Source organism: Rousettus aegyptiacus, unplaced genomic scaffold, assembly GCF_014176215.1.
Source record: "Rousettus aegyptiacus isolate mRouAeg1 unplaced genomic scaffold, mRouAeg1.p scaffold_m13_p_4, whole genome shotgun sequence".
In the NCBI taxonomy this organism is placed as follows: domain Eukaryota; kingdom Metazoa; phylum Chordata; class Mammalia; order Chiroptera; family Pteropodidae; genus Rousettus; species Rousettus aegyptiacus.
Window position 1 is genome coordinate 54,732,092 of NW_023416307.1, and position 19,801 is coordinate 54,751,892.

At 34.0% G+C, this 19,801-nt stretch overlaps 1 protein-coding gene across 6 annotated transcripts in view; it reads right to left on the reverse strand.

The window, feature by feature from the left end:
* Positions 1 to 16,736, reverse strand: part of STXBP5L (syntaxin binding protein 5 like) — a 243,509-nt gene extending 226,773 nt beyond the window's left edge. For 5 of the 6 annotated variants that reach the window (XM_036218792.1, XM_036218791.1, XM_036218789.1 and 2 more), the window contains exons 1-2: positions 16,631 to 16,736; positions 15,374 to 15,570 (exon numbers count right to left, since the gene is read on the reverse strand). In XM_036218792.1, the coding sequence (XP_036074685.1) occupies positions 15,374 to 15,562 (189 nt within the window). In that variant the 5' untranslated portion in view covers positions 15,563 to 15,570; positions 16,631 to 16,736. Of the gene's footprint in view, positions 1 to 15,373; positions 15,571 to 16,560 lie in introns of all 6 variants that reach the window. The other variant, XM_016158808.2, reaches the window with a different exon arrangement.
* Between the last annotated feature and the right edge of the window lie 3,065 nt (positions 16,737 to 19,801).

The following is a 19,801-nucleotide window of genomic DNA, read 5'->3' on the forward strand; positions in this document are numbered from 1 at the left end:
TTCCCAAGTCCTTACCCAAAGCCCTTAATGATTGACTGGGTTTACCCATAATGTTCTCTTACTGCTCTTAGCTCATAAAAAGCAATGGAGTTCATTCACCAAATCTTCACGAAATCTTAAGTTCTATATCTTAAATTGTTTTTGCTTCTTTTGTTAAGAAGACTAAGAGAAGAATGCTATCTAGTTTTCCTTTCAGAACCAATTCCAAGTATAAAAAATAAATAATGATTAAGTTGTTTTCAAATAAATTATCAGTTGTTAATTTACAATGAAAGGTAAGATAGGAAGCAAAGAAAGGAAAATTAAACTGATTTATCTTTTCATAGCAAACCCAGCAAAAATAACTTTCAACTTATTTTTCTTCTTCTCACTTCAAACATCTCAAAAGGCATTTTAAATGCCATTTACCTAAACCAACCACTAAAAGCAAACAACATACTTGTTACAAGCAGTCAAAAACCAAGTGTCTAGTTAAAATGTCCAAATCAAAATTTTTCCTGAGAAATCTGATATCTTCTACTCTACACAATGACATATTATATGTATAGAGTAGACATTTTATCAAAATGATGAAGTACCCTGTCACACTATCTTATAATTTTAAATTAAAAAAAATTCTTTATACTTTCAACAGAATTTTGAAAAACATGTCAGTTTTGTAGTTGTAAAAATTAAAATAAAAGTTATTCCAAAATAAAGTTGCTGAATACAAAAAAAATGGCATAATTAAAGAATAGCTTTATTGAACAGCTTGTTAAAGGCAAAGAGAGATATGAAAGCATTATTTGCGTAGAATTGGCATTCAAAAGATTAACAGTAACAAAAGGACATTGACAGGGTATGAGAATATATGTGTTATATTGAATTAAACAATATAAGGTATTTATTAAAATAAAGTTCTAGCTGTATCTCTACTTTAAGAATATGGAATGGGTTATTTTTCTTTACAAAAACCTGACAACAATATAACAATAGTTATCATTCTCTAACCTAAATATCTTTCAGCTTGATTTCTGCATTTGTAAAAATTATACATTTAATTTGATTATTACTATATTCTCTTCCATGTCTCAAATATTTTGATGATTTCAAATTATTTCCAAATAATTCAACAGTTTCCTCAAGATTTGGAAGTCTTCAGCCCAGTAGCATAAGCCAGGTAGTCCTGAATTCAATTCAATAATGTATTGTAAAAAGAAGTTACTTAATTGGGAAAGATATACTAAATCATTATTTGCCAAAGTATATTCTTTGGAGTAGTAGTTCTGTAGGATATTCAGTAGTGTTATATAAAAAGGCCATATAACCACCAACTTAAATCATATAAGTTTGAAAACTGATCAGGAAATTTGACATTGGTCACATAAGCTTGGAAAATTCTCAGTTAAACATAGGTAAATAGCTTTCTGTGATACCAGACTACTTATATCTTTTATCATATAAAAAGATGATTTAAATTTCCAAGAGAAAAAATACATTTTATCAATAAGTTTACCATATTATTGATCAATCCAAAAGATATTTTAGTCTCTACGCTATGATGCCTCAGGTTGGTCTTGAAGTTTTGCTACTCAAAACATTTGAAAAGAAAATGAACATATAGAGTTTAAGAAGAAGACTATAATGAGAAATTTTTAACCATCCAATTTTTTATTCATGTATTAGGACTACAGAAAAATATTCTTAGATATAAAAGCTCAGAAAGTGTAGCACATAATAACATTTATCAAATGAGTGGGGAAATCTTGATATAAAAGATTAATAATATCCACTGAAACCAGTAAATATAGAGATAAATTTTAGTAGTTATTCATTTAAATTAAAACATTTAAACTTATTTTACCTTAATTTAAATAAACTAGCTGTAAAATAATATGAAAGTCAAGGATAGTTTCTAAATTGAAAATACCTCATAATATTAACAGTATTGTGACACTACACTTTAGGACTATAGCTTTTAAAGGCTTATATAGGAATATAGTGTATGGTGAAAGTATGCTAAGCATCACATCCAAAAATGAAGTTAAAAAGTAGGCAAAATCAGACCCCAAATTCCATTTATTTCACACTTAACTTTGACAATTAAAGATGTAGGAATTAAAACGTGATTTTGAAAAGTCTAAAAGTAATCACTAATTAAATACATACACATGCAACTCTGTTGTGTCTATGCATGTATGTTCTCTCTCTGTGTGTGAATAAGACAAAGAAGATACAGTCTACGTAGCAAAACATCAAAAGAAAAGACAAAAAGCATTAAAATGAATGCCACAAAATTCATTAAAAGGCATGCCACATATTGTATGATTCCATTTATATTAAATGTCCAGAATAGATAAATCTATAGAGACAGAAAGTAGATTACTAGTTTCCTGTGGTAAAAGGGTGAAATAAAAAGATTGAAGAGTGATAGCTATCTTTTAGGATATGATGTGCTCTACAGTTGCTTATGATGATGGATGCTCAACTCTGAATATACTAAAAGCAACTGAAATTGAAATTTTAAGTAGGTGAACTCTGTGTTTATGAATTATAGCTCAATAAAGCTATTAAAAATAAAATTCAAAAACTAAGAAAAGAACGTATTAGCTATAATAATAAATATAAATGAGATAAGTTTCAACACTAAAATACTAATTTAAAATATCCATCTATGTTGACTAAGCAATACCATTTCTAAGAATGTATATACAGGGAAAGTATATATATAGGATTTTTACATCATGTAATAACTGACTAAAATTTTAGGTGTCCATCTATAAGAGACTGGTAGAACAAATTATGGCAAAGCCATACAATTGAATAGTATGCAATTCAGAAAAAATAGAGCTATATGGAATGGCAGATAAAATATATTGTTAAGGTAAAAAAAAAAAAGGTGCAAAAGTATGTATAATATGCTGTCACTTGTGTGATAGGATGAAAATATATTTCCATGTATATGCAAAAACTATCTCTAGAAGAATACACAAAAGACTGACAACGTTGGTCTCCTCCAGGGAGAGAAATTGTTGGACATTTTACCTAAGCATTTGTTAACGAGAGAAAGACACTCAATTTGCATTTAAAAAAATCTAGAGTGACATCAGCATCATGGAAGAGTGAGAAGACACCTTAAATCTACAATTAATCAGACATCTATAATCCAACAAAGGTTTCCTCTGCTCAAATACTAGCACAGCTGAAAAACTACACATCGCTATATCCAAAGTGGATGTATTGGAATGTGTAAGGGAGGCAGGATGACAGATTGTTGGGAGACAAAGACAGTGCCTATAGCCATAGTTTACCAAACACTGTAGCTGAGCCTGTGGCCCAACTAACCCAGTAGCAGTGGAAAAGTTGGGATGCAGCTCCCACACTATAGCCAGATGGAGTGTAAGAGGAGCAGAAGCAACACTGGTGCCTCAGATTCCAGTTTCCACCTTCAATTGTTTATGGTGGAGCCTGGTAGCAGCACCTAAGATGTGTCTGTAGCACAGTAGTGCCAGCAGCCATAGGGAACTAGAAAGTGGTATGGTGTGCTCATAAACTTTTCTTCTTCCCATCCACCATACCCCTCCACCACAGTGATGGTGCCCTGAGATGAAGGAAACCAAGGTGACCTGGACACAGCAGGGCCACCCAGCACAATCACCCTGGCAGTGATTCTCATCACCATGGTGATGCCTGCCCACAACATGACCCCAGAGGCACAAGTAGTGCAGGTAAGAGAAAACAAAACCTTTCACTATAGCACCATCTACTCTAAAAGAGAAAAAAAAAAGACCTCTAATATCTATCAGCTGAATTATTAAAATCAAAACAATAACTAAAAAAGAAAGGAATTCACTACTTCAAATGTACATTCAGAGACTCAACCATCAAGCACCCTGAACAATCAAGGTAACATAGTAAAATGGAAAGAAATGATAATTCTCCAGAAACCAAATCCAAAGTCATGGAAGATTTTGTTATAAATGACAGAATTCAAAATGGCATTCATGAAGAAACAATGAAATACAAGAAAACTCAGAAAGATAGTTCAAAGAACTCAGGAATAAATTTAATGAACAGAAGAGATACTTTACCAAAGAGATTGAAACTATAAAAAAAGAACCAAACAAATCTGGAGCTGAAGAACTTAATAAATGAGATGAGGAATGAATTAGAAAGCACTGGAAATAGAGAAGACCATATAAAGACAGAATCAGCAACCTTGAAGATGGAAATCTAGAAATGATTCAGGTAGAAGAGAAAGAACTAAGATGTTTAAAGTGAAAGAATTCTACAATCATCTGACTTCATTTGAAAGGAATTTATAAGTATGGTGGGTATCACAGAGGAAAAGAGAGAGAAAGGAACAGAGAGCTTATTCCAAAAAATAATTAATGAGATCATCTCAAACCTAGGGAAAGAACTAAAATTTCAAGGACGAGAAGCTAACAGAAGCAGAGGGAAGTAATCACAAAAAGACTTGCATAACAAGATATGTTGAAAGTAGCTCTTCTACCTGAAACAAGACAAAAGTTTGCAAAACTTTGAGTATAGTGACAAACAGATGGACAGAACAGAAAATTGCAACTCTATTTCAGAATATGGTGTTAAACTCTTAATTATAACATAAAGGTTAAAGTAAGAAAAAGCATTAAAAATAACTATAGGTACTGCAATTTAGTACCTATAATAGAGAAAAACATAAGAGAAAACCACCAAATTAAAATAGCAAACACAAACACAAGGGAAAAGAAACAATGGAGATATAGAACAACCAGAAAACAAAAAATAAATGGTTGTAGTAAGTCTTCACGTATCAATAATCATCCTAAATGTTAATGAATTGAATTCAACAATCAAGAGGCACAGAGTAGTTGGATGGATTTTAAAAAAAAAAAAAAAGACTAAAATTATATGCTGCCTTCAGGAGACCCATCTCAACTCCAAAGACAAACATAGGCTTAAAGTGACGGGGTGGAATTCGGAGAAAATGGTATCCAGAGAAAACCAGGTGTAGCCATACTTATATCAAAGTATATTTCAAGACAATAAAGTTAAGTGACAAAGATAGACATTTTATAATGACAATCCATCAAAAATACATAACATTTATTAACATATAGGCACCCAACCTAGGAGTACCAAAATATATAAAGCAATTATTAACATAACTAAAAAAAAGAAATAGAACACAATAATAGTGGTAGATTTTAGCATGCTACTTACACCAATGGATAAATCATCTAGACAGAAAGTCAACAAGGAAACATCAGCCTTAAATGACTCATTAGACCAGATAAACTTAATAGATATTTATACAACTTTACATCCCAAAAAGATAATACACATTCTCCTCAAGTGTGCATGAAATAATATCAAGGATAGACCAAATGTTGGGACCTAAAACAAGTCTCAGTATATTTCAGCAGACTGAAATCACATCAAACATCTTTTCTGACCACAACAGTATGAAACTAGAAACCAACTACATATAGAAAGCTGGAAAAAATCACATATATGTGGAAATTTAACAACATGCTACAGAATGACTATTGGATCAATGAAGAAATAAAAGGTGGGAGAAAGGAAATACCAACTATAGCCTTCCTGACTCCCCTAAGGGAGAAAATTGAAACAAAACTGAGAAGCACTTGTGAAAGTCACAGCCCAAGGGCACAGGCTCTCTGAAAGATTGAGTGCTGATCATAGAAGTATAATTAATATTTCCTCGCCCCAACACACTACCACCACATCAATAGAAAACCACTATAACAAGGAAAAACAAGGAAAATCACTGCGCATCTCAGACTTACTTAAACAGGAGTCTCTAGGGAAACACAAAGACAACAAGAGAGACAAAAACAAGGATACCATAGAAAATTTTAGCCTCTGGCACATACAGCTACAGCAAACATAAAGTATAGGCTAGCCTCTAGCCAGATAAACATTAAAAGCCACAATAAATGCCTATTTACATATGTACTTCATGCCTGTTCCTCAACAAAAAAATTACAAGACATACTGAAAGACAAAAAAACATAATTTGAAGAGACATACGAGCATCAGCACCAGCTTCAGATATGGCAGAGATATTTGAACTACCAACAAAGGAATTTAAAATAGCTACTACAATTAATATGTCAAGGGCTCTAATGAAAAAAGTGGATAATAAGCAATAACAAGTAACATAAGCAGAAAAATGAAATTCTAAGAATCGGAAAGAAATGCTAGAAATCAAAAACACAGGAACAGAAGGAAAGAATAGTTTTGATAGGCTTAACAATAAACTGGACACGGCTGAGTAAGAATGAATAAGCTTGAAGAAATGTCTAAAGAAACTTTCCGAACTGAAACATGAAGAAAAAAAAATTAAAATTAAAATTAAAAATGAAGAGAAAAAAGAACAGATCAGAAGAAACTAGCTAAGAACTGTGGAACAATGACGAAAGGTATAACACATGTAACAGAGATATCAGAAAGAGAAGGAAAAAGAAACAAAAGAAATCATGACTGAACTTTCCCAAAATTTATGATAGACACCAAATTACAGTTCCAGGAAACTCTGAAAACACCAACCAGGATACACACACACACACACACGCACGCACGCATACGCATACACACCATACACACACACACGCGCGCGCGCGCGCGCACACACACACACACACACACACACACACCTGGTGTACCTAAGCATTTCATACTGAAAATGCATAAAATCCAAGACCAAGAGAAAATTTTGAAAGTCAGAGAAACAAAACCTTACCTAAAGAGGATAAAAGATAAGAATTACATTAGGCTTCTCTTCAGAAACCATGCAAGCAATAAGAGAGTGGGGTGAAATATTTTAAATGTTTGAAGAAAAAAACTACCAGCCTAGAATTCTGTATGAAGTGAAGTTATTCAAAAGTGAAGAAAAAAAGATTTCCTAAACAAACAAAAATTGAAGGAATTTGTCAACAGTAGATCTGCCTCACAAGAAATAGTAAATTGTTCAGAAAGAGGAAAACGATATATGTCAGAAACTTAAATCTGCATAAAGAAAAATAGTGTGTTAGAGAAGGAATACATAGAAATAAAACAAAATCTTTTATTTTTCTGGTTCTTATCTCATTTACTCTTTCCCTGAGAATACTCTCTGGTGGCACCTATGGCTGCAGCATTTACCCCAAGAAAACACAGATTACAGTCCTAACCTTACCCCCAAGGTTAGTCACGAAATATCTTGCTTTCATTATTATTTTCTTATTGCTCTAGTATAGCCAGTCTTTAGAAACAAATGACATCATTCTATTTATAGCATTCTGTTTTTAGTAGTGGTACTTCCATTTAAAAAATATAGTATTCTCAATCACTGAGAATGTCAAATCTTAAATGTTCCATTTGTGTTGTTCATGCTTTCAATTTACCACATAAAAAAAATATTAAATACTGATCATCATATACATTTCTGTTACATTAGGATTAGAGACAAGTTATGTTTAGAAATAACTCCAAGAACAGTTTTTACATATTATTTTCACATTGAAAACCAGTCGGATTCACTTCAGCCTCAAAATGTGTTTATGTAAAATTAAATTAATGTTATCAATGATTTGAACTTTTTTCCTAAATGGAAAATGGGTTAATTGATCTAACAGATATAGTTTATTCAAAATAATAACAGTGGCATTGTATTTGGCGATTATAACCTACAGATGAGGGAAATGAATAACAATGTTATAAGGGACAAGAGAGAGGAATTTGAGATACTCTATTAAAAGAAACATGAATAGATGAATCCACTATTGTGGTTGGAGACTTCCACACCCCTCAGTAATTGACAGGCACCAAAAATCAGTAAAAACATACCTGAACTAAACAATACTATCAATCAAATAAATCTAATTAACATTTTTAGAATACATCATCCAATAATAGTAGAATATTCATTCTTTTTTTTATTAAATGTATTGAGGTGACATTGGTTAATAAAATTATATAGATTTCAAGTGTACAATTCATTAATGTGTCATATGTATATGACATTGTGTGTTCATCGCCCAAAGATAAATTTCCTTCTGTCACCATATATCTGACCCCTTTTACCCTTATCAAACTCACATAGATCATTAAGATAGAACCATTAATGATCTATGTTCTGGACCACCAAATACATCTTAACAAATTTAAAAGAATTAAAATCATATAAAATAAAACCTAAATGAAATTAAACTAGAAATCAATAAAAGAAAAATAGATGGAAAACACAAAAATACTTGGAGATTGAACAATACATTTCTAAATAATTCATTTGTCAAAGAAAGCTTAAGAGAAATTAAAAATTTATTGAAAAAAATGTAATGCTAAAAAGACAACTTGGTACCAAAAATTATTTTTAATTGAGGAACAGAGGCAGAATATAATTTGGCAAAAACAACTGAGATAACAAAGAGAAAAACTGAACAAAGACATGAAAATCTAGGGAAAGAAATAAATCATGAAGAAAAAAACAGCAGCTCATTACAACTAACCTGGGCAGAGGGAATAAGAGAGACAGAAAATCTCGAATTTTTTTTGTAGTGTGAAGTTACAAGAAGAAAGTAGTTTGATGGTTTCAGCAAACTACTATCATTCCTTTAAAAGTAATCTTTTCACTGGATTAAGAGGATTAAGAAAATCCTGATTTAGTATTTAGTTAGTTTTGCTGGTGGTCCTCCAGGGATCTTTAATCTTGGTTTCTCAAGATCAACCTGAGTATCTGAATTCTTGTCAAATATTATGGTTTCTCCTGCATCACTCTTGCCTCTACTCCTGCAGGTTCTGTAGCTTTCATCTTGAATCTTAATCTCTGCCTATATTTCATCTCACTAAAGTAAGCAAATACATTTAGATAAATTGCCTTCTGTGACTATGCCCTATGCGCCCTTTGCCTGAATCTTCACCAGACTCAGTTAAGTTTCTTGGTATGACTCATTCAACATCCTGAAGATCCAACTACCAAATATGATGCTCTCCTCAAAATATATATATTTGCTAAGGATAGTATTTTATTTCACATACTTTCCTATTTATCAAATATCTGTCTGTCAGTCTAGGAGTGACTAAAAATGAGAGGTTAGAAAATAGAAGTGAGACTATTCTGGCACTGTAAAATATTTGCAGTGATATAGGCCAGATAATTACTCTTCTGGAACTCAGTTAAAATAACTGGTGTAGCTGATGTCACACAGCTCAGGTGAAAAATTAGAGTATTATAGGTAGCTCACCTCGTTCAGACTATTACATATGCAACAGAGCTTCCTATAGGATTTTTAAAAATTAGTTTTATTTTTATAAAGTTTTATTTTTTAATATTAGTTTTATTTCTGCAGCAAATAAAATTTTGTATTCACCTAGCTATACAAAAATACTAAATTGATTCCTGGGTTGAATTCTCAGAAAAACAAGAATTATCTCAAATCTTCTTTTTATCTCCTAGAGTTAAAAAGCTTCTATTTGCCTGCTAAGAAATACTATGTGGAGGAATAAAATATATTGTCTCAAATTAGAGAAAAGAAAATGTAAATTGTGAATAAAGGGAGAAATTTTACAAATGAAAAGAGCTGAAAAAATTGTTATAGTTAGTATAGTTGTTTTCAAGTATACTATTTCAAGTATATAATTTTACTAAACAATAGCTATTGTGTATTATGTTCTATATAATTATACAATGATTTTAAATCATTTTGAATTAGCAATTATGTAACAAATTCAAATTATATAACAAATTCAAATCAACCAATATGAACTCTTGGCTGTTGATCAGCAAGAAAAATTTCTCTTATCTAGGACTGAAGTGGAACTGCTTAGCAACATATTATAGCAACTTTAGCTTCAAAAGCTACTTTACAAGTAATAAATTGCTAAAAGAGAAAAAAAAGCAACCTCTAACAGCTATCAGCTGGAGCTTGTCTGGCACTAATAGCTAGGCTACCATGTTCACCTGTGAAACATGAACAGTTTCACAGAAAATCATCAAACAAGGCCCCTTTATGACCTTGATGAAGCAAGGTGAAAACAAAACCACTACAGGATCATGTCTGGGTACAGATAAATGTAAGAACCTTGCACAAACCACACTAATGATTAAACGTTCCCCTCATCCAATGATCACAACTGTGCCTCCTTTAGTAATTAGGGTTTAGCCTATGCCCTTCCCCTAGCTTCTTAGATAAAAGTCCTTAGGATACATAATGACATAATGACAGGATTGTCCCCCATTTTCTGATAACACTCGGTTATGCTTCTTTGAACTTTCCTAAAAATCAGCTAACACAACCTCAAACCCTGTAACAAGCCCTAATCCTGTAACAAGCCCTTTCTAATACCCTCCTACTGAGATGTCTCATGATTCCCTTTGGTGTGCAATCTCCCTAGTTGTGATAAGCCCAACTTTGTTTGACTATAGGTATGCAGTCTATGTTTGATGAGCATAGACACTTTGTTTCCTTTCAGATAATCCAAAACCCAGTCTACACAGTATTTTGACGGGTCTTTTGAGCTGGAAAATTAAGTCAGTATGATATTAACATAAGAACAGGCAGAGAGATGGAAGGACATTGTTATCTCAGATACAAATCCTAGTACATTTCAAAAGTTAATATATAAACAAAGGAGCATCACAATCAGTAGAAAAATAATAAATTGTATGAGAAAATGGATTGGCTATTGGAAAGGAAAAATCATTTTAGAAACACGCTGTACACCAAAACAAATTCTATTTGAACAACAAGTTAAAATATAAAAGATCAAAGCACCAAAAAAAGAAAATAGAAATGAATATTTAATCAAAACTGAATTTTAAAGGCATTGCATTGCTTAGGAGATAAAAAGGAAGGGATCAAAGATTGAACTGTACAACAAAAATATAACTGTCACTATAAATAAAATCTTTTATAAACATCATTATTTTGACAATTAAGTAAAAACAAAAACCCAATTTTGTCTTATGAGTGAGAAAAGCTCAATTCAAAAGCTTAAAATTGGGCTTCTATTTGAAACTTTTAATGAATATAGTCAAAGTTATTGTTACTAAAGTAATATGTAAATGATTTATAGAACTCTAATGTGGGAAACCACTAAATCATCTTGTCATTAAAAGTAAACTATGGAACTTAGCTCTATGGTTTTTTTACACACATATCTTCATAAAGGCAGAAGGGGCTTTAGAGAAACATACTAAACTTCAAGAAGTAGAAATTAGGTTTAATCACTAGTAATAATCCTACAGATAAATTTGCAAATTATGGATGATTTCAAATAAAATGAAATATACACAAAGTATGACAACACTGCTTGTTTTTAAGAACATAAGAACTGCCATGCTGAATGAGACCAATGACCCAATTTACTGACAATATACTACCACCAAACCTTTTGTGAGAAAATGTGATTGTTCTCTACAGTAATTTTAAAAAATTACAAACATAATTCCTACAAGTCCACAATCTCTTCTTCAAACTTACCCCTGCACCCTTATGGTCCCAGGAGAGCCTAAAGTACTGAATAATCTGACTTTGGTTTCTGGTTCTTAAATTTGATTTTTTAATTTTAATTCTTTTTGGTTCTTAAACTAATTAACATCTCAGTTCTAACAAGGTAACTTAATTCTTCTGGTTTGCATCCATTACTATTCTTAAAGAAGCCCACCCTCTACTGTCCATTTTGGTGACAGGAGCATGAAGTCCTTGTTAGATGCTTTATCCATAACAAGTTATCCCACAATGTCAATTATACTACCTTTTATACTATTAGTTTTGTAAATTATAGAATGAGACAAGTCCACCCATCTCAGGGAATCTGGTATAATTCTTTCAATGAATGAAAATGTAGAAATGTGGAACTGTGACAATGGTCTTGTGCCAATCTCATTTACAGAACCTCCCAAGTAAAATGATGTAAAATTAGAAGAAAGTGGAGACCATGGAAAACCTGAAGATGAGATAATAGTCAGGGATACCTACGTACTAATCTTCTTTCATCTTTCCATAGTTCTGGAAAGCCCAACTCTCCACAGTCCACACCTGTGTTTCTTATTTTATACATATTTATCTGGCAATATCTGATATTATGTCTTGTATGAAGATCATAATTACAAATCCATTTCCATACAGAAGATAAGCTAGTTATTTACATGTTGGCTCTGCCACCGTGATAATTTATAAAAATAGTTTAAAAGTGTTAATGAATACTGAATTGGCTAATTTGAGTGTATTCAAAACTTTAGGGACTATGCCATCTGGTTCTGGTGATATATTTACTTTTGTCTATTTTGTTAATTCGGTCTAGAACATTCTGTGTTTGTCACTGTCGATCTAATACTTCTGATTCCTTTAAAAATCATTTAGAAACAGGAATATTTCTAATAACTTCCTCAATAAAAACTGAAGTAAATTTAATTGAATCTTTCTAAAATCTCCTTTGCCATCTTTTTGAAATTATATACCATGTTCCTAAAGTGATGTCACTCTTTCACTGAATGGTTTCCATGTTATTATGTAATATAAAATTTATTTTTTCCTGATTTCGAATCAAAATTCTTCTACCATTTCGGTATTTTTTAACTTCTTATAGATGTGTACCGATTATAAAGCTTGCAGCTTTACACTTTTACTTTTTAAGGTTACCAAATGTCATACTACCTGCCTATGGAAGCTATTATACAATAAAAGTCAATAATAGTAATACAATAATAAGCATATATATGTAGATTGACTGTATAGTTTACTTTAAGATGTATGCCAATGAACTACCATACGTATTTAATACATGTTATTTAATGGGGTTTCACATAAGACTTGCTTATGGAGCATCACTGCTCTAGGGACCAATGTAGAATTTTTAGCAAGGAAATGATATAATGAACATTATAATTCAGAAATAACCATTATTGTAACAAAATGAATTGGAATAAGGTAAAACAAGAGGTGAGTAGATCAGTTAGGAAGTGATTTCAAGAGACTAAGCAAGAAAACATGATGGAATAAATAAGTACTGAAGATGACAAAAGAAAATATATTTCAAAAATACTGAGGAAGTAGAATAGATAGGATTATATGACCAATCAGATAATAGAGTGAAGAATGGTTTTCAAAATAGCAGGTTCTAAATGTATACTTTAATTTTGATCATGTTGAAAAGGTATAAGTATCCAGAAGGTGCCAACTGCTTAGTACTCAGAATAGAATGTTCTTTGCACATTTAATCAGTGAGTCTAAATGAAGTCCCCAATTTAGTAAGAGCTGTAATTTTGGAATTTCCCTAATCTATTTTTATATATTTTATTATAGTCCAAGTATCCTAAATTATAGTCTTAACCGCTTTTCAAAATTAACTATATTCCTATCCAAAGACACCATAGTACTTTACCCATTTAGTAAGATTTCAATATTATTAGTACTCAGTTTATATAGCTATCTATCCTTATAATTTCTTTGAAAATTATTACCCGATATTATTATAACCCACTGGTGATAGTCAGTCCATAAGAAAACAAGGTAATTTCAAAATTTTACCAGTAATATAAATATACCTTTTGTCACCTTTTCCAATTTATAAATTGTCTTCACCTAATTGTCTTAATTGATCTTCCTGATAAACATCTTACATAAGAAAAGAGGGTCAAATATATGGTGATGGAAGGAGACTAAACTATGGGTGGCGAGCACATGATGCAAAACATAGATGGTATATTATAGAACTGTACGCTTGAAACTTACATAATCTTATTAACCAATGTCAACCCAATAAATTTAATGGAAAAAAGAAGAATGAAAATACTCACTAGCATACTACAGATGAAAAAAATCAAGGCTCAAGGAAGATAAACGTCTTGCACAGGCTTATATGGCTGGCAAGCGACAGAACTTTAAATAAAATACAATTTTCCAATTCCAAGGCCAGTGCTCTTCCTACCATGCCATGATTTTGAAGTACTACATATTTAACCTGCCATTTTCCATAACTATCTCTTAACTAAATAAATAGGAAGGTGACTATAATCCCATTTTACTCTCTTGTATTCATTCATTTCCCCATTTTTTTTAATTTAAAACATTCTCTACCAGTTTTATAACCTCAACAGCCTAATGCCATTTAGTTTCAGAAGTCTACCTTCTCTATACCAATTTTACCTCCATCACTACCACATTCACAACTGAGAGAATTTGAAATTTTTTTCAGAATCTTGAAATGGATCTGGTAATACATCAAATATTAGAGAATCAGGGCATAATTCCCTTGCCTAGAACTTCAAATTTGACCTCCAGGACCCTTTTTACTTAATCTTTTGACCACTATTTAGCCCCTTCCATAATCTGATGAAATATCTATTGTTTCGAGTTGAGAAGAGAATTGTGTAAATTTTGTATACAAAACTGCATTGTATATAAACCTCACAGGGTAGGTTAAACTGTTTATGTAATTCTATATAAATTTGCTTTTTGTAAATTAATTTATAATAGTTTAATAACTATAGATTTAATGTTTTTATAATAACACTACTGGGAATAGAGACTATAACAATTATTGAAATGTATCTCATTATACACTGTTTACTACAAAAATAATTTTAATAATTTCAAAAAATTATTGAAGTAAAAAATTTAATATTTAATTTCTGTGATCTCAGAAGTTTACTGTTTTTTCTTATGTATTCAAACACATTTATAAAATCATATTCATTTGTTCTCATCTCTTGCCATCCAAAACTCTTTTGCTTATTCAATAGAAGTTCAACATTAAAGTACAATTACCTAAAATGTTTCCTAAAATTACAGATCATGGGCTATTTTTTTCTTGCAAGTATTACAAGTTCTTACAGGTATTAAGCCCATGGTATTTGTTTGTTTATTTAGAGTTTAAGACTCTGAGAATGTTTTTATTCAAAATTTAAACAATGAATTCTTAAAAAATCCATTAAACCTAATAAAATGGATATATTCACCTAGCTATTATCCAGTTAATACTAGCAACATCTTAAGAGCTTTAATCATTTACTGAACAGTGAAATAAAAATAAGTTTCTCTGAATGACATCACGGAATTAACCACAATGACAATTTTCTCCTTCAATTCACTACTTTACATAAATATTATATTAAAATTTTTGTCAACTATTGGGCCTTAACATCATCTGGCAAATTCTATTTTTTATGCTTGCCTATTTCCCCTTTAAACTACCATGGTCATTTAAGTTGATTCCTGGAACATATTTGTTAATTCAAACTGACTTATCCACAGAGTTCTATGCAGCAGACTCTGATGCTGGCACTTCAACAAATTCCCGTCGCGTGTGTGCGCGTGTGTTTTAATACTTCTTTCCTCACAACAGTAAAATAAAGACACAACAGTCTTTAAGTCAATTCTAAACTTACCTTGCAAATCTGGAAATACTCTGAAGTCAGGGTTTCCTGAATTTCTTCTCTGAGAACCCCTGCAGTCCCTCCTGGATGCACGGAACCACTTCCAGCCCCAATACCACTGTTACTGCCACTGCTGCTACCACTGCCAGGGGAGGAGGCAGTTAAGCCATCCAAAACTTTTCGGAAATTAAACTTCTTCATTTTAAAAACTGTTGAGAAATTCAAAGGAAAGGGTGACTTAACATATGGAATTACACTTAGGTGTTTAGCTTTTCATTAATCAAGGCAGTAGCCAGTCCCCATTTTATGAGCATGGGCTATAAAGGACTAAAAAAATAAACAGATAAATAAAAAGAGTCAGGCTTCATACTGTCAAATTTTAATTTTAAAAAGCATATCCTTCAAAACCAAAAACCACAACTCCAAAAGCAACAGTATTTTCTCCTCATACATCAAATTTTCAAGGGCTTTATCCCCAGCTGGTGCTACGCTTTATCAGCACTGGGGTAAAAATAAAAGGCAGTGTCATCGTCGTCATTAGCATTATATCATCATTATTATACAATCAAACCAGAGCCCAACAGACCAAGAGTCTCTCTCTGTTAAGGGCGGGCTTTCCTAATAAAGGTTCAGCTCAGAATATTTTATTAACAGAAAAATGATGGGGGTTGGGGGGAGCGGTATTTACTCTGCCACCACCTCCTGGGCTCTCCCCCATCATCTTCAATGCTCCCTTTTTCTCAATGAGAAATGGAGAGGGGGGCCTTTTCCCATTCCCCACCCGCAACAGCCCGGACTCCAAAGCATCTGTGAGAGACTCAGGGCAACAGCCAACGGGAGGGGCGAGTGGCGGCACCAGCTGCCCCCGCTTCTCCCTCCGCCTCCTCCGCTTCCCTCCCCGCGGCTCCACCCCCCGCCCCCTGCCCAAGCCCGCACTGCCCGCAGCCGCCGCCGAGCTATCCCGCGGGTCCACTCTCCCCGCAGCACAGCGGCGGCTCTCAGGAGGACGCCAAGCAGTGGCGGCGACCGCTGCGGCGCGAGTCCCGCCTCTGCCAGCTGGGCGCGCGAGCCGCCGCTCCCGCGGTCCCTCCCCGGGCCGAGCGCCTAGGCGCGGGGCTCTCTCCCGCGGGCGCGCGAGCACACAAACACCCGCACACGGACATTCACGCGCGGGCGCTCACGCTCACAGACGCACGCACAGGTGTGAGGGAGCCGCGGCTGGACGGCGGCGTCCAAGAGAGATGATTATCTGACTCCCGACTTAGGCACCTTCTTCAGCCGCCACTATCCGCCTGCCGCCCGAGAAGCTTGAGGTGCAGATGGAGGCGGGCTCGCAGGCGTAGGTCCAGACCGGCTCCGGCCGCTTCTCCAGTCCCTCCGCTCGTGGCGCCCGGCGCTCTCCGAGGTCCTAACGGAGCAGGAAGGCTTCACCGCAGGCTCCGCCCTCCCGCCGTGGGAGGCAAGCCCCGCCCCTCGCTTGCCCCGCCCCCTCCTGCCCAGGCGGCCCTGAGCCTGTGAAAGGGGCGGAGGAGAGCGCCGGGACATCAAAGGGAGGGAATAGCTACTGCTCCAATCCTAGGCTCAAGAGGTCCAAGTTCTGCGGTTGCGAGGCGCGGAAGAAATTTCGGGATAGGCCTATGGAAAAGCCAATGAAAGAGGGAGGGGAGACTCTAGAAAGGTAGGTGAAGTAATTGATTGACAGCGGAATTGGCCAGTATGTCGGGCGGCCGTCCTTTAGGGGTTGTAATTGGTGCTACCTGTTGAAGGACGCAAGTGTTAATCAATAGAATGCCTAGAAGCGTGCGAACTTGGACTCCTTGAGTCGGATGCTTTAGGAAGGGTTTCTCTAGGTCTAGTTCTGGACAATACTGTGAATTTGAAAGTGTTTTGCAATTTATCACCTCTTTAGGTGCATCTATTTGCATAATGGCCTAAAAGGTCACCTCTGCCAGGGGGAATTGTATTTCAATAGAGTTTCGGGATGTACTGTATAGCTTTCCAGATACTATCGAATTAATTGTTCGCCTTGTTCCCTCCAGTGCCTAGAATTAACCCCCTTCTCTCCATTTTCACATGTACAAAGATTTTTTTATAAAGAAACATTTTCTCGCTCAGTAAACCGTGTCAAGAATATATTTTAGGCTTTTTCTATGAGTCACAATAATCACTTTGAAAGATGTACTACTCGGTGCAGGATTTTTTCTAAACAGCATCAGAATAGGAAGATTTAGTTCTGAGCCCTGACTTGCTACTAAATTGGGGGAAATTTGTACTTCTATTTCTTCATCTGCGAAAATGAAGGGCAGCTCAGGGGGCCACAAATAGATGTAGACTTCAATCTGGCAACACAACAGAACTCATTAGTAAACATTCCAATATTCGTACATTTTGGAAATCTTCTAAGATCAACTTTTCTTTCTTTCTTTCTCTTCCTTTCCTTCTTTTGTGGAGAAAAGGGATGAGAGGGGTGAAAGCAGAGACCTGAAAGAGAAGTGAGTTGCTCAAGGTCACATAGCAAGGAAACGGTAAAGATGGAATACAGCTCAGTTTTTCAGATCCTCAGCTCAATGCTCACACTGTCCTTTTGAAGTTTTCAGCATTTAATGTCCTTTTGAGACCTCCCAAAGACCCCCAATACTGTCTGGTAGTCTTTCATTGCCACAACTAAGCAGTTGTGGTAGAAACAGAAATTTATATTTCTCCTATCTTGGTTAGCAATTGGCACAATGTTTTACAGGCAGTTAAAGAGTTTTGAACAGTTGGTTTATTAATAGTTATTAGTAAAAGATTTATGAGATGGCACCCAATTATATCATGTTTGGGAGGGGTAAAAATAAAGGTAGAAACAAATGCCATGCCTGATGTTAACTAGATCTCTGTAAGGTTCCAAATTCTATATTGGATTCCTAACAAGATATATCATTGTCTTTTTTCCATTTTTTTCTTCTCTTCTTCTTGGCCCATTTCACCTCCAAGCATAGGTGCCTATTAAGGTGAAAAAGTTTGTTTTCTTTTAAGGCTAAAGAGTCTGGCTTTTCTTTAAATGGGAGTTGGGAGGGGATTGTTCTAACTCTTTGGGAAGTAGGAGTTGTTATCTAAAATAACAGACTTAAATGTCCACCTTACCTTCATCAGAAAGTCTATGAGCAGCTTCTTAATTTTCATGTAAATGAAAATAAGCCTATACCAAGTAGTGGTTTGGTCTTTTGATGAGAATGAAGAAGATATTCTGATTTAGGAAAGTAAGGTGTAACTCTTGCAAGAAAACTCCTTAAATCATCCAGCACTATCACTATAGTATCTTAGCAAACTAGGTGGTGCTTTTTATTCTAAAAATTAGGGGAGAAGAACTGAGACTTAAAAAGAACACAAAACAGTTTGACAAAGATTCTGCTTGAGGATCCTAAAGGGAATTGACTGGCCTAGTTAAGTTAAAAAGAGGTGACAGAATAGATATACTTTCACATGGGATAATAAATAGGAATGAAAGAAAAGCAAGGTCAAAATATATAAAAGTTTACAAATAAATATAAAAGCCTAAAAAAATAAAACATGATTAGATTGCTGAGACTCTGAACTCTTTGGGACTATTTTAAATATCTTTATTGTTCTTCCACAACAGCTATCACAGTCCTTATACATAGTAAGTGCCCAGTAAATATTAATTTGAGTAAATGATAGCAAGTAAAAATTTTGCCATGATTGCAATCACATAGAGAGAGACAACCTATGGACAGAGGACATTATGATGCCCATTTACAAACTGTGAGTAAAGGATAAAAATGAGCAAGAGACCGAGTACATTATGTAAACAAGGAGACAGCGTAAACATTTTTTTTGGTAACCTAAAAATAGAAGGTGAGAGAAGCACAGTGAAATTTCTATGGAAGTAAATTCTATTCTTAATAAATTAAAAAAGAAGATTTTATTATATAAACCATCTAGTAAATGGAACGAGAATAGATCATGAATATACCTTATAAATAAAATAGGCAGTTTTAGAATTGGATCAAATAATAATGGAGCACTTTGATCATTTTACTGCAAACTAGAATACCTCATGAAGAGGAGTTTCTGATAAGCCATAATGTCTTCTTAAAACAACAAGTATGAAGAACTACAAGAAAGAAAAATAGACTGAGCTTGATCCTTGGGGGAAAAAAAAATTATTAAATCATTCAAACAAATCTAATACATTCGAAAGATTTTTAGGATGTATGGTTAAATATATTACAACTCATTTTAAGGGGTGGTGATCTTGGATTCAAGCCAACAATGAAGCAAATAGAAGCTACTTTTTTCACATTTTAAAAATAATCAAATAATTAGAAAAAGTATGTACATCTGTGGCACTTCATACAGAGAAGATTTGATAAACCGAGGCTTGGAGCAAACTAAGCTAAATTGACAAAACACATGCAAATGGTCCATCATATATAA